The sequence below is a fragment of the Neofelis nebulosa genome, chromosome 2, assembly GCF_028018385.1.
Source record: "Neofelis nebulosa isolate mNeoNeb1 chromosome 2, mNeoNeb1.pri, whole genome shotgun sequence".
NCBI classification, from domain to species: Eukaryota; Metazoa; Chordata; class Mammalia; order Carnivora; family Felidae; genus Neofelis; species Neofelis nebulosa.
In genome coordinates, this window is record NC_080783.1 from 15,579,242 (window position 1) to 15,593,741 (window position 14,500).

The 14,500-nt window shown below is 49.2% G+C and overlaps 1 protein-coding gene across 4 annotated transcripts in view; it reads right to left on the bottom strand.

Moving 5' to 3' along the window:
• Window positions 1-5,414: 5,414 nt before the first annotated feature.
• The window catches only part of SGPP2 (sphingosine-1-phosphate phosphatase 2), a 109,691-nt gene continuing 100,605 nt past the window's right edge, over window positions 5,415-14,500 (bottom strand). For all 4 annotated transcript variants that reach the window (XM_058703386.1, XM_058703400.1, XM_058703394.1 and 1 more), the window contains one exon: window positions 5,415-6,062. In XM_058703386.1, coding sequence (XP_058559369.1) covers window positions 5,511-6,062 — 552 coding nt within the window. In that variant the 3' untranslated portion in view covers window positions 5,415-5,510. The remainder of the gene's footprint in view (window positions 6,063-14,500) is intronic.

Sequence of the window (14,500 nt, forward strand, 5' to 3'; positions counted from 1 at the left end):
GTGGAAAAGGAAAAAGGATTTTTGGCTTCATATAGCTCCGTTGTCTCATGTGGCTATAGTTTTAGGAATTTAACATTCTATTCATGGTCCGCATTCAACTCTTCTTTTTCATATGCGTCCTGTAAATAGGCAAGTCTGTACTACAGGTGTGCCTCACTTTAAGAAAACAGTGGACACGTGGTGTATCCAAAGTAATCCATTAAAGAGCCTTATGTTTACAGAAACGAAGAACTGCCATATGATTAAAAATGCCATTTATAAACAGCGAACCCCTTGGTGCACTTAAAATTCAAGTTAAAAAAAATCAAGACAGCCTTCAGGAAAACATCTATTCTCTAAAACTGGATACATCTACACCACTTGGTTCTTGTTAGCCTCTTACTAGACAACCAGGGATTCAGGGAGGGAGGGAGGGAGGGTGAGCGAGCACATTTACAGGTCTCTCAAAGAGCCAGACCAAGGTAAAATACTTTTACATCAAGTTCCACAGGCCTAGGTCAGGGAACCGAACAGAGAAAAGAGGGAAACGGACGGAGGCCCTCGCAACTGTCACCTCTGCTGAAAGCTGAACGAGAATGGGCATGAAACTGTGCAGGCGAGGTCAGGTCCAAGACGGCGGAAGGGGAAGGTGCCCACTGCGGCCTGTTAAATGTTCAAAGGAGGAACGATGGGGGAGACTGGGAAGCCACCTCGGATGTCATCTTCTCTGGAATGGCCCCACATGGATGTAAGGAGATGGACTAAGGGGCTCCCTCACCCTTCCTTCCTGTTCTCGTGATTTGGTTCTGCTCGTCCTTTGCTCCGCCACGGCCACCACCGCTCTTCCTACACATGGTCGTCAACCCCGGCTTTGGTGTGGCTTCGCCTCGGGAGAGCCGCAGGTGTTTGGGGGACGCGTCTCTGGCAAGCTCCGCCCTCACCATGGAGTATCATCTCGTATCTGCTTCCCATCACATCATCCGTTCTGTAAGCCTGGCTCGTGTGCTGCCTCTCCCGGGAGCCCCCCTCGACTTGCTGCAGCCCCCAAGCAGGAACTCGTCTCCCCCTCCTCTCGGGCTCCTACGCCCCTACCCTCCAATTCCCTGAGCCAGAGGCTCCTGTCTCCTGCGAGAGCTCCACAGGGCAGGATTACGTCCATCCGGCTCCGCAGGCCCATGGTGCCCGGCGTATTAGGTATTGAAAGTACAAACGGGGGCCTAGCCTTGGCCTTGGCCTTGCCAATAGGAGTGGCAGTTTTCTGCACCATTTCATTTTTTATTTAAAAATTTTTTTTAAACGTTTATTTATTTTTGAGACAGAGAGAGACAGAGCATGAACGGGGGAGGGTCAGAGAGAGAGGGAGACACAGAATCTGAAACAGGCTCCAGGCTCTGAGCAGTCAGCACAGAGCCCGACGCGGGGCTCGAACTCACATACCGTGACATCGTGACCTGAGCCGAAGTCGGACGCCCAACCGACTGAGCCACCCAGGCGCCCCTTCTGCACCATTTCAAATAGCGTATTTGGGATGCGTGAAGACACAGCCTATCATCGTAGCGATGTGGATATGAAACAGGGTCATATTCATTTGGGTCTGCAGGGTACTTATTCGTGAAAACCGTGTAGTTACCTTAACTAGCAGCACCGATAGCATTTACCTTTCAACTCACAGTGGCATTGGTCTCCAAATATGGTAAGATTCTTTTCCAAAAAAAAATTTTTTTTAATGTTTATTTTTGAGAGACAGAGAGAGACAGCATGAGCGGGGGAGGGGCAGAGAGAGAGAGGGAGACCCAGAATCCGAAGCAGGCTCCAGGCTCCGAGCTGTCAGCACAGAGCCCGACGCGGGGCTCGAACTCACAAACCGTGAGATCATGACCTGAGCCGAAGTCGGTCTCTCAACCGACTGAGCCACCCAGGCGCCCCGAAGATTCTTTTTAGTATCAAGGAGTCAGAGGAGGGACTCCTTGTGAGCTTGTGTGCCTACCACTTCCTGCTAATCACATCTACGGCCGCCGTGACACTCCCCAACATCTGCACATGATTGAACTACGACAGCAACAGAGAATTCTATAGCCTGCCATTTATTTTTGTCACCTCTTTTCAACTCCGGTCCAATGAACCCTGAAAGGTCTAGCAGGAAAAAAAAAAATCCAAGGGAGCACAACCCTAGCTTTTGAAACATGTAACAAGAAGTCATAAGCAAACCAAAAATGATTTTATTTTAAAAAGAATAAATTTACATACACTACATGAGCAAGACATCTGAAACCTTCCAAAATAGAAACCTGGAGCATATGGCCCCGAAACACCACATGCTTTGATTACACTCAAGAAGCCCAAGTTGCCGACGAGGACTAGAAAATCCCATGTTACCAGTGCGACCATGAGGCCTGTTGTAGAGTGATTTCGGCCACGGCCATTCGAGGGTTTTGAGTTCAAGGTCCCTTCTGTGTTTCCTTCTGCATAATGCTGTGGGGCAGGTCTGAGCAAAATCAGCATGGAGTGACAGCTGTTTAGGATGACGGTACAGGTTGGAGGTCCCGGCCCGGAATGGTAGTGGGCTGGGGGCAGGCTGAGGACGGTTAGTAAGGAGACATGTTCTGCTTGCCTCCCGGAGGTGCCAGGAGTCCTGAGGACTCTGGCATCACAGTTTCCAAAGGCAGGGTTGGCCCGACCACAGGTCCTAAGCCTATGTTGGATACATCACGATGAGCTTTGACTTTTAAATTCTTAATCCCCAAGTCGCCTGAAGGAGAGGTGCTCTGGGCCACCGCTGAGGCGATTCCAGCAGGGGGCAGTCTTTCCCCAGAGAGAAAATCCAAATGTCTCCAAGGAGCCATAGGGCCTGCTCTTTGAAGGGGCACGCGTGGGGTGTGTGCGACAGCTGCCTGGGAGGGTGTCAGATGAGTGACGAAGGCCAGCGAGAGGAGGAAGCAGGTAGTGACTTTTCCAATCCGTTTCTGCCGGATTCCAGGCCACAGAGCAGAAGAACTCAAAAACTAAAATTGTCTTCACCAATATACATACTTTTTAAAAAAAATTTTTTATTCAATGTTTTTATTTTTGAGAGACAGAGAGAGACAGACCATGAGCAGGGGAGAGGCAGAGAGAGAGGGAGACAGAATCGGAAGCAGGCTCCAGGCTCCGAGCTGTCAGCCCAGAGCCCGACGCGGGGCTCGAACTCACGGACCGTGAGATCGTGACCTGAGCCGAAGTCGGACGCCCAACCGACTGAGCCACCCAGGCGCCCCAGCATACTTTTTGTTCTCCAGCTGCAAAACAAGATACTTCAAAAAGGGACCAACCGTGACGAGCCCTTGGGTCATTATTTAATGGGCTACAGCTACTGTATCCATCCTCGATCCAATTGTGTAAATACAGCCTCAAATGCATTAATACGGCGGATTGCTGTCCTATTGTTGGCACTTAAAAGGACAGCATTAAAAATTACACGTACACACTTGAGTGAAGTGTCAGCACCCACTGCCTCGACAACCATTATGGCCTCTCCTTTCAAAAGATACAAGTGGAAAGACCTGATCCTTTTGCTGACCGGCTCCAGAACAATCAACTAAAATCACTTGGCATAAGTATTATCCAGGGCTGCAGGGACTTGCCTCCTCCACTGCACTGGTGGGGCTGGCCTGTAAGTTGGGGTCCCCCCTTTCCTTTCCCATTTCCCCCCCATCATGGTACCACAAATACTGGTCGGAGTTTGCTGTAAGAACAAACGCAGGTCATTTCGAACCCCGCCTCCTAACTATGGAAAATGTCAGGAGAATTTCAAAGAGAAGCAAAACGTTTTCCTAAAAAAAGTCCTTCTTAATAGACAGGAGTGCTAAGCCAGACAGCAAAGGTCATCCCAACAGAAAGGCCAGGGGAGATGTTTGCAATCGGGACAAATGGGGCTTGAGGTTTTCGCACTGGGGGCAGAGGTTAAGAGCCTAATGTTCAAGGCAGGCTAACTGTCCCCCAAAGAATGTGTATGGCATGTTGGGATCACAAGTCATTGATTTCAGTGGTTTGGGTACCATAGTGAGAAAGATACTTCCTTAGCTATGCATCTATGCTAACTTTTCAGGAAATTGTGCATGCTTGTTCCTTATTCTTCAAAAAAAATTTTTTTTAACGTCGATTTCCTTTTTGAGACAGAGAGAGACAGGGTGTGAGCTGGGAAAGGGGCAGGGAAGGAGGGAGACACAGAATCCGAGGCAGGCTCCAGGCTGTGAGCCGTCAGCACAGAGCCCGACGCGGGGCTCGAACTCACGAACCACGAGATCGTGACCTGAGCCGAAGTCGGACGCTTAACCGACTGAGCCACCAGGCACCCCTGCTTATTCCTAATTCTTAAGAACCGAAGAGGAGCCTGCAGAGAGAAGCTGCCGGTGTTTGCATAAGATCCCTGCCTAAGTCTAATGAGGACACGCACAGGCTTAAAGGGTGTGTTGCGTTCGGTCATGTTGTTTTCCCAAGAGAGGCCGACCCTGTTCTTGCCTTAACTACCCTTAAAAACTGCCGAGAGACAAGAGGTGGGAAGATGGAGAGGGAGCCCCAATTCTACTTAGTAGGTGAGAAAATAGGTTTACGCAAAGTAGATGAGAAATGGAGGAGTGATGTCCCCGGAGGCCCAGTCCCCCCTTGTCAGGCCCCAGGGGGGATTAAGTTCATCTGTTCTAGTGATCCACTTTCACAGGCAGCTGACAGGGCCTCCCCAGTTGGTAAGGAAGCCAAAAAAAAAAACCACCTACAGATGGGCAGAGTGCTGGTCCCAAGTCCCTGGGAAGCAGGAGAGAGCGGGACACTCTGAGAAGCCCAGATGAAGTGAGGTGGGATCCAGGTTTCCTGGATCCGAAGAGTGTAGAAATGCTACCTGGAATTCTGCAAAACGCACGGACGAGGAGGAGCGATGCTGTTTGAATACGTGCACCCACAGAGAGCGGGACTCAGGAGGAACACAGGCTCTCGCCCACCATCTCCCAGCGTTGCCCCCGCCTCTTTATCGCTCCACGGGGAGGTCCGCAGCGCCCTTGCCACCCAAGCAGGCACAGTCTAGCGTGATCACAACAGCAAAGTCACCCTGTCCCAGGAATGCAGTCCTACACGGTGACACCCCTTCTCTGGACCAACCAAGTTTGGACCCGAGACTCAGTGATGGGCAAGGTCGTCACTGAAGAGAGACGCCTGACCTCCAGCCTCTCCGATCACGCCTGTCTCTTTCGGATCTCCCAAGCCAGGCCACGATTCCTGCCAGCCCACGACTAGGTCCAGGGTCCCTGGGGTGGGGGGACCCTTAAAGAACGGACCATGGGTTTAGCCTGGCTTCACCTGCAGCATGATGCTTACAGACCACTGGCCCCCAGGAGACTGGATTTCCCTTCACACAGCAGCAATATTTATCGCAGACGTCAGCAAAAGAAACATGGGACTCGGGATTTTTTAAGAAAAACGTGTGGTCGAAACTTGCCCACCCAACTACTTTCCTGTTTTGGCTCTCCTGCCCGGTGGGCTACTTCCCAACCATTTGAGGTTCAGAGCAATCCCAAAAACCTGTGCAGCATTGGCACAAAGGTTGTGGCACAGATGCCCACAGATGTGTAGGTGACGAACTTGTAAGGCACTTCGATCTCTAGTCTCCGCCTGGCCTCCTTGTTCCTGGTGACCACCTTGAACCACGAGTATAGCACTTGCAGCGAGAGATTCTGTACAAGCTGGCGGACCAGAAGGATCAGCACGATTCCCACGACGAATTTGGTCAGACCCAAAACTACCATGTCGGTGGTGAGCGGCGGGATGTTCTGAATGACAGGGAGGGACTCGGCGGGCGCGGACACGAGCTGGAAGAAGTGGTTGATCCAGAACCCTAAGGTCACGCCCGCCCCCGCGGCCAGAATGGTTGTGGTGTCCGCTCGGGTTGGGCTGTAGCAGTCGGACACGGGGTAGTTGTAACACAGGAAGAATGGCACCACGATGACACAGACGGGGAAGAGGGGGCTGGCCGAGTCCAGGCGATCGATAAGGGTCCAGGCGGGGTAGGTGAGGACAATGAGGACCGCGGTGACCAGGATGCCACCCAGCACATCCTGTGGGGAGGAGAGAAAAGAAGGGTGTAAGCCAGCGAGTGCTTCCCTGTGGACAGGTATCACTTGAGTCCAATCGGGTCCCTTTGACGCCGAAAGGACAATTTGCACATTGCTTTCCCTTACACCGCGGTAAAAAATGGGAAGTTGTACAAATTTGACCACAGGAAAAACCACGGCGCTATTCACGTTACGTATTTGCCAGCTTTTCTGTCCTTTGGAAAAAATGCTACGTGTTTTCTTAACGAACAGCCCGGACCGCTTTTTTCCTAGATCTTCTATTATTTGCATTTAATATTCTATCACAAGTATTGCCTTTAACCTCACAGAGGGGGGCGTCCTCCTTTCCTGGCAGCCTGGCGCTGGGGCTGCGGCTGGAGGAGGAAGTCAGGTGCTGGGGAGGCCCCTGCACACAGCAAGCTGCCCTTTGTCACCTCTAAGGTACATTTACGTGGGGTGGTTTGAGAAGAGACTTTGGACGTGCTCCGTCTTCTGAGACGGAATTTCCAACAGCGTGCAGACAACCTCAGCCAGTGGACGTTCCATGCTGCTCTTAACCAATCCTTCCTTTTGGGACATATTAGACTGTGGTCTTCTTTCTTTCTTCTGTTCCTCTCTTTCCCCTTCCTTATTATTATTTTTTTTCCCCTCTCTCGGTCCCTCCTTTCCTTCCCTCCTTAAATGCTTATTTAAAATACTTTAAGGGGCGCCTGGGTGGCTCAGTCGGTTATGCGTCCAACTTCAGCTCAGGTCACGATCTTGCCGTCTGTGAGTTCGACTCTGCTCATGCCTCTCTCTCTCTTTCTCTCAAAAGTGAAATAAAAACGTAAAAAAAAAAAATGTTAAATACTTTAACCCCTCAATGTCACCCATCGTCTCCTTCCCTTCGCGTTCTCATTGCAAAATTCACCAGAAGGCGAAGTCTTACTGGAATTAACAGAGGCACACATCAACTCAGAGAGTGAAGAACTTGCCGAGGTTTTGCGACAACGTTTCACAAGGATTTTTTTTTTTTTTTTGGAAGTTTACAGTTGAAAACTCAAAATTTTTCCCCGAGGCATCAGAAAATCTGGAAGGCACCAGAAAGTACTACAGAGGCATTACCGGAAATCTGAAAGCTGCTGAAAAGCAGAAGAACTAAAGATCCTTGTTTCCATCACCTAGAGTCAACCCTGTCTATGTACGGGGCGTGTGGCCTGCCGCTGTCTAGGATTCATTTTGACTTCGAGTTCTCGGGAAGAGACGTTCTTTCTTCTTCTGAAGGCAGTACCCTGTGTTTATTCAGCGGCTCGTTAATGTTCAGCTTTTCTGAATGTTACCCTGCATCACGCTGGCTCTTCTGCGACCCCCAAGAAGTCTCTTTTCTCCATATCCTCCTCCTTCCGCATCCGAGACACGGGCATTTCCAGACTCCGTCTTCCAGCCTGATGTGTCTCCTCCCTCGGGGAGTATAACACACTGGCTTCCCCCCTCCAGCCTCTCCGTGGGGATCTCAGATCTGGGGTTTCAGGAGCCTCTCTCCAACGTGAGTCCTGCTTCTCTTGGCCCAATGCTGGACATTTTCACCCAGATGGACAGCCCCGCACACCAACTGGGCTAAAATAGAAACGACCAACAAGCAAAAAGAGACAGGAGTAAAGGAAATGAGTTTACAGAAAAGGAAATAGCACCTCTTAAGCACACAAAAACATACCTGAACCTATGAGTACATGGAAATTAAACTGGGCAGAGGAGACATTAAAACTTATGTTCACCGAACAGTCACCACGTGAATGTTTATAGCGGTTCTGTTTATAATCCTCCCCCCACCCCCAAAACTGCAAACAACCTCAAAGCCATTCACCGGGTGAACGCGTGCTACATTCATTGGCCAGGATGCTTCCGCGCGATAAAAAGTAACACACTCCTGATGCATGCAACAGCTTGGAAGCAAATCTCCAGGGAATTCTGATTGGGGGAAAAGCCGCTCTCCAAGGGTCACATGCCGCATGGTTCTATTTACGTGACATCCTCTAAAAGATACAACCCTAGTGACAGAGAACAGATCAGCGGCTGCCAGGGTGGAGGGGTGGGGGGAGGGTGTTTGGGGGGATAAAGAAACTGTTCCATTTTGTGTGCATGGCCAACTCCAATCTGTACAGGTGTTAAAATCCATAGAGCCACATACCCAAAACAAAGGCAACTTTACTGTTACTACAAATCACATTTCAAGCCAAAAATTAAAAGGTGGTGGGTTCCTCCCCCCCCCCCCCCCCCCTTTGCTTTCACTAAATAACACAGTGGGGCGTCTGTGGCTGTGTGGAAAGCAACGTCTGGACTCCTACAGGTTCCCGGCTTGTCCTTCCCTCCTCCCCCCACCCCCACCCAACCTGTGCTGGGAATGCTCCCCTCACCCCAGGAGTTTGAAAACGTTCTGCTGAGGAAGCAGTAGAAAGGAAAGGGGACTCCTGTCCGTGCGACTGTAGGAGTGCAAAATGGCACAACCCTTGTGGGGGAAGAAAGTTTTAATTTCACCTCTCTGACCCGCAGTCTCATTCTGGGACTTGGCCATAGGGATCCATCTGCCTCTAGCTGCAAAGAGGTGTGTATTTTCTTTTTCTTTTTTTTTTTTTTTTAACATTTTTTTTAATGTTTACTTATTATGGGGAGACAGAGAGACAGAGTGCCAGCGGGGGAGGGACAGCGAGAGAGGGAGACACAGAATCCGAAACGGGCTCTGAGCTGTCCGCCCAGAGCCCAACGCGGGGCTCGAACCTACAAAGCGCAGGATCATGACCTGGGCTGGAGTCAGGTGCTTAGCCGGCTGAGCCACCCAGGTGCCCCAAGAGGTGTGTATTTTCAAGTTGTCCAGTGTGGTAGTGTTGGCGATAACAGGAGGCTGGAAAAATGCCAAGTTCCACCTATAGGGACCGGTTAGATCGAACCACGGTCGAGCCACACGACGGAATACTCTGTCTCTATGAAATGGGTGAGGAGGTTCTGACACGGAACTTTTTTTTTAAGTTTATTTATTTATTTATTTTGAGAGAGAGCGTGAGCTTGAGCCAGGGCAGGGTGGAGAGAAGGGGAGAGAAAAAGAATCCCAAGCAGGCTCTGCACCGTCAGCACAGAGCCCGACGTGGGGCTCGAACTCACGAACCTTGAGATCACGACCTGAGCCGAAATCTAGAGGCAGACGCTTGACTGGCTGAGCCACCCAGGAGCCCCTCTGACGCGGAATTTTTAAAAGCACAGGGCAGGCCAGTGTGCCTAACATGCTGCCATTTTCATTTTTAAAAAGATGGGAGAATATACAGCTAAGTTCTTCCCGGAATACGCAAACAGGTCCACTTAAATGGCGGGGGACACGGTGGGCAAGGAGACTTTTCACAGGACACCCTCGTGTGCCTTCTGAATTTTATTATCATGTAAACGTGCTGCCTCCTTAAAAAAATTCAAGTGAAATAATTCAGCGTCTCCTCTTCCAAACAGGATCTGCCTTTCAATTCCCAGATGGAGTGGGGATCCCAGGTGAGCCCAGCTGTGTCCTCCATGGGGATTTGGGCATAAGTGGTAAACGGTGGCGGTGGGGGGGGGGGGGGGGAGGGGGAGATGGCCTGCTAAGATGTCACCTTAGGACTGAGAGCATCTCGTCTGCGAGTATTAAAGGAACACACAGTTCTGAGGCAAGGAGGAGACCCAGGTCTAATGAACTCAAACACCCCAAACAAGCCTTTACTCTCAGTGGGGAGAGAAGATTCTACCACTCAAATGATGTCCCGGCCAGCCCCACCAAAGTCCCATCTGCGTTCTGAAGGAGTCAGAGAGAATGAAGAGAGTCATTTTGCCTCAGTGTATAAAACACAGAGCTGAAGAAGGCTGTTTTGAGGTCCCTCTGGCGGAGGGCGCTCCAATGGGAAGAACCCATTCCTCCTCGTACCTGTTGGCCACAGTGCCCTTGGTGAGACCACTTGGCAGGACGAAGGCAGAGGGCCCGCCTCATTCACTATGGCCCTTGGATCCATCTTGGGTGTAGACCTGCGGAGCCTGGAGGGGCAGCTGAAGAGACGCTGGTGACAGGCAGACCAGCGGGGGAGGGGCCTGGTGGGGCAGGACTCAGCAGCCACAGCATCTCCTAGACGAGCTATGGGGCAGTGACCGCCGGTACCTGTGAGCTGCTGAGCCTGGAAGGCAAGGAGGCAGGACCAACCTGCTGACCTAGGCGGGGAGCAAGGGACACCATACTGTCTCACCCCAAGGAGGCGCTAGGGGGGCTCAGACTGGTTGGAGAGCCCCGGGGAGACTCCCTCTGAAACCCCAGAAATATTTTGTGGGGGTATTTCTGTTCGGGGTGGGACATACACAGGTGTGCAGGGTGTTAGAGGTTTGGAGTGATCTTGTGGGTGTTCGGGGAGATTCGCCCCAGTCTCCCTGGCCCCAGAAGCTCAGGGTCCTGTTGGCCACACTGAGCGCTCCCTCCCTTCGCTGCCCATAAGCTCCCATTGCATGGAGTCCTCCCCTGGCACAAATCCCTGCTCCGGCTGTCACCACCCCGAGGTCAAACCTTCACGTCACCTCCTGCCTGCCACTCTCCCGACCGCCTTCCTGATGGCTGTTTTTTCTTTTTTAATTTTTTTTTAAATGTTTATTTATTTTTGAGACAGGGCATGAACAGGGGAGGGGCAGAGAGAGAGAGGGAGACACAGAATCGGAAGCAGGCTCCAGGCTCGGAGCCATCAGCCCAGAGCTCGATGCGGGGCTCGAACTCACGGACTGCGAGATCGTGACCTGAGCTGAATTCGGACGCTTAACCGACTGAGCCACCCAGGTGCCCCCTGATGGCTGTTTCAATAGCAAATGTTCTCCAATGTTCTTGTGGAACATGAACACTTTGGAATCCCTGAGGAAGACTATTACAATACAGACGTCAGGAGCACCTGGGCGGCTCAGTTGGTCGAGGGCCAGACTTCAGCTCCGGGCACGATCTCATGGTTCGTGAGTGCGAGCCCCGGATTGGGCATTGCACTGAAAGTATGGAGCCTGCTTCGGAGCCTCTGTCTCCCTCTCCCTCTGCTCCTTCCCCCGCCACCCCCCCCCCCCCCCAGAAATAAATAGACATTAAAAAAAAAATTTTAATGCAGATTTTATCAAATGCAGGGGATGACAAGTGTGGCCCAGGAGCCTGCATTTAACACCCGACACAATGCTGAGGTAAAAACTTGGAGAAATACTAGCCTCCGGACTGAGCGCCAGAGTCTGTGTGCCATGGGTTTGATCGGTCTACCATTCTCGGGGGTTCCCTCACTGCTTTCCCATTTGAACTCTCCATTACGGTCAGAGGCGGCTGCTCGCTTTCGCCAAACACGCCCAGTGCAATCTATTCCCTCCAGCTTTTTGCATTCCCTTTATCTATAGCACACTTGAACCGCGTCTCTGCAGACCATGTCAGTTCATCTAAGGCTCGGCTCAAAAGCCACTTCCTTTCCCAAATATCTTCGTGTGTCACCACCGTTGGAAATAACCCTCCCTGAATTGAATGTGAAGGCCCTTGCTTCAAATCACTCCCGAAGCCCTTCCTTCATATTGCCTTTGCTGCGGCCATATGTCTGCACACTCTTCCCCTGAGTTGATTAAAAGACGCTGATCAGCAAGGTTCTCTTAGGTCTCCAGACTTCTAGCATAGAGCCTGGCCTATAGCACATGCGGGCCCTTCTCTTCTCCTGAATGTCCAAAATCGTTAATACCCACTGTTGCAACACATAAAAGAAAACGTGCCTGCCTGCCTGCCTTCTGTCTTTTTCTGTAACTGCAGTTACCAAATTCCCAGACATCTGGTTGGAATATTCTTCACAAATGAATTCTGTTCGTCTCCAATGCTTCAGGAAGAGTGGACTCTCTTGGTTCACAGCCCTAGCGTTTGAGGCAACGGTAATCTCAGCCAACGTGGCTGCTGGCATAGAGGTTTCTCCCTGCTAGCCAACACAGTTGGATTTTCTGCCATAAAAGGTGATGTTGTAATAACGACGGTTTGTTATTTTTATAAGGAAAATACTTGAAGCATCGCTTATGAGCTTTCTAATTCGGGGCTCTAAATCTCTAGTAATAAAATTATCCTAAACAGCTTCTAAAAATAAGGACTGTAACGCTTGAAAATTCAGGAACAACTTTTTGTGTTAATTTTTCCGAGCTACTCAGTTCGCAGAAACTATAGAAACTGAAAAAAATCTCCATTTCAGAATTGGATCTGCTGTTTTGATTCTGGAAAATTCTAAACGAGCAGGTGATTTCTTTGGAACCTCTGCTGTTTGGCACAGCACATGGGGCTAGAGAGAAAACAGTTCCCAGGTCTCTGGAAAGGGGAAGACGGGCTGTGGGCAGGGGTCAGTGCCGAGGGCACAAGGGCAGAGGTGGGGAGCCAGGAGCCAGCTCTGGGACAAAGCTGTCCTGAGCAGGTGGATCTGACAGGCAGGGTAGGGAGAAGAGAGGGAAGGGCGCAGGTGACTTACAGGGAGATGTGACTGGCACGGGAGATCAGAAAAAGAGCTGGTGACAAAGCATGGGAGGGAAGGACATGAGGGCAAAAATGGCAGAATAGACATTCCTTACTTTGCAAAAAAAAAAAAAAAAAATCCCCACCAAACGTCTTTCCATAGAACATATATAATTAGACTAGAAACTGCACAACAAATACACAATTCACTGCCTTGCCCCAATTATTCCACTCTTAGGAAGTTATTCTAAAAAAAATCCAAAGAAAATAATAAAGCCGTTCACAAAGATCCACGTATAGGGATGATTCTCATTGGATCGGTTCAATTCACAACCAATCAAGTCAACTAAGTAACACATGCCCCACTGTAGAGCAATCCGAAAATACAAATAAGCAAACATAGCACAAGGACTGGGGCATACATTGTAACAATAAAGAATCGGGAAAGAGGCAAATCAAGCATGCTATATTAAGATAAAAACATGTACTGCTTTCTTATTTAATAACCTAGCATGAACATTTTACATTTGAGAAGATACACTTAGGAGCCTTATTTTTTATGGTTTCAAAGCACCCATAAGTGAGATAATATCAAGCAGGATACAAACTTTCCATAAAGGATGCCCTAGATTTATATAAATATATACTTGCATGGATGGATAAAATGTCAAAAGGGATCAACTAAAATGTTAAAAGTAGTTTTTTTTTTTTCCTATTTGCATGTCACAGATGATGATTATCTTCTCCACGCTTTGTGGTATTTTGTAAATTTTCTAGTCAACACCTATCATTTTAATATAGTGAAAAAGTAACCCAGGTGAAAAAATCAGGATGTTAAAATGAGAATGTGTCAACACAGCTGCAAAGAAAAAATACTTAACTGATGCTTATAAATTTTCACATCACGCCAAAAAAATGAAACCCCCCACGCATCTATAGGACGCTCAACGTATCATTCCCCCACGACGTAAGTAACATTTAAAATAAAGGCACATAAGCTCCATGGCCAGGATTGTTTGAATCCGAGCACATTGTTTGAAAATATAATAAATCTTTAATTCAATTTACCATCCTGGGTTTAAGCAAAACCTTTCAAATTACTTGGGAAAAAAAAAATTACAGGGGACTACCATTTTCCAAAGTTACAATGCAGAAAGATGATTTTTGTCCCTATTCTCATTTTCACTTATAAAACTGAGTATTTAGATAAAAGCTTGAGCTTTATTGTGTCTCATTACAGAAAACGATGATAAAGACAGGCAATCTGGAATGTTCAGGAAAGAATGCTAATCAAGCTAGCCCAAGCATCGGGGCGAACTTCAGTGAGTGCTTATAGAAAACACATAAAAATCGTGTTTTTATTCTTAGCCAAAGGGAAACACGCCTCCTGGTGAACATCTCTAGATATTTCAGCCACAGGCCCCAACCCTGAGAACTGCCAGCGTTTGTGAATTCGGACCCTACATGTCATTCCCATATGCAGCTCACTGGGCCAAATTCACATTCTATCTCCAAACATCTTCGCTGAAGAATGCTATTGAGCAGACCAACACAACACAAGGTTAGCTAACTAGAAAGAAGTGGGGAGAACAAACCCATTCATTCAATTGTTAGGAAAGAATGCATTCAGATCTTGGAACCATTTATGCCGAGGGGTCCGGGATTCTGGCATCTTCCCCTCCGCCAGGTCCCCCGCAGAGAATGTGAAGGGCCCTCTCTGCCCTTGGCCGCCTTCACAGAGCAAGCTGAAGCCAGGCGCAGAGTAAAAGCCAAGACCTATTTCTTTGTACGTGCAGTGAATGCTCTCAATGCGAGCAGACCCTGACATGAAAAACAAACTAGAAAAAAAAAAAACAACCCAAGTTCCTACAAATCTTCTAGCAAATAACTTTCAGTGACAGATCAAGGTTTCCTAGTTAACGCCCTCAGAATACTCGCTCGTTGCCCCACTAGCCCACAGTTAATTCAATTT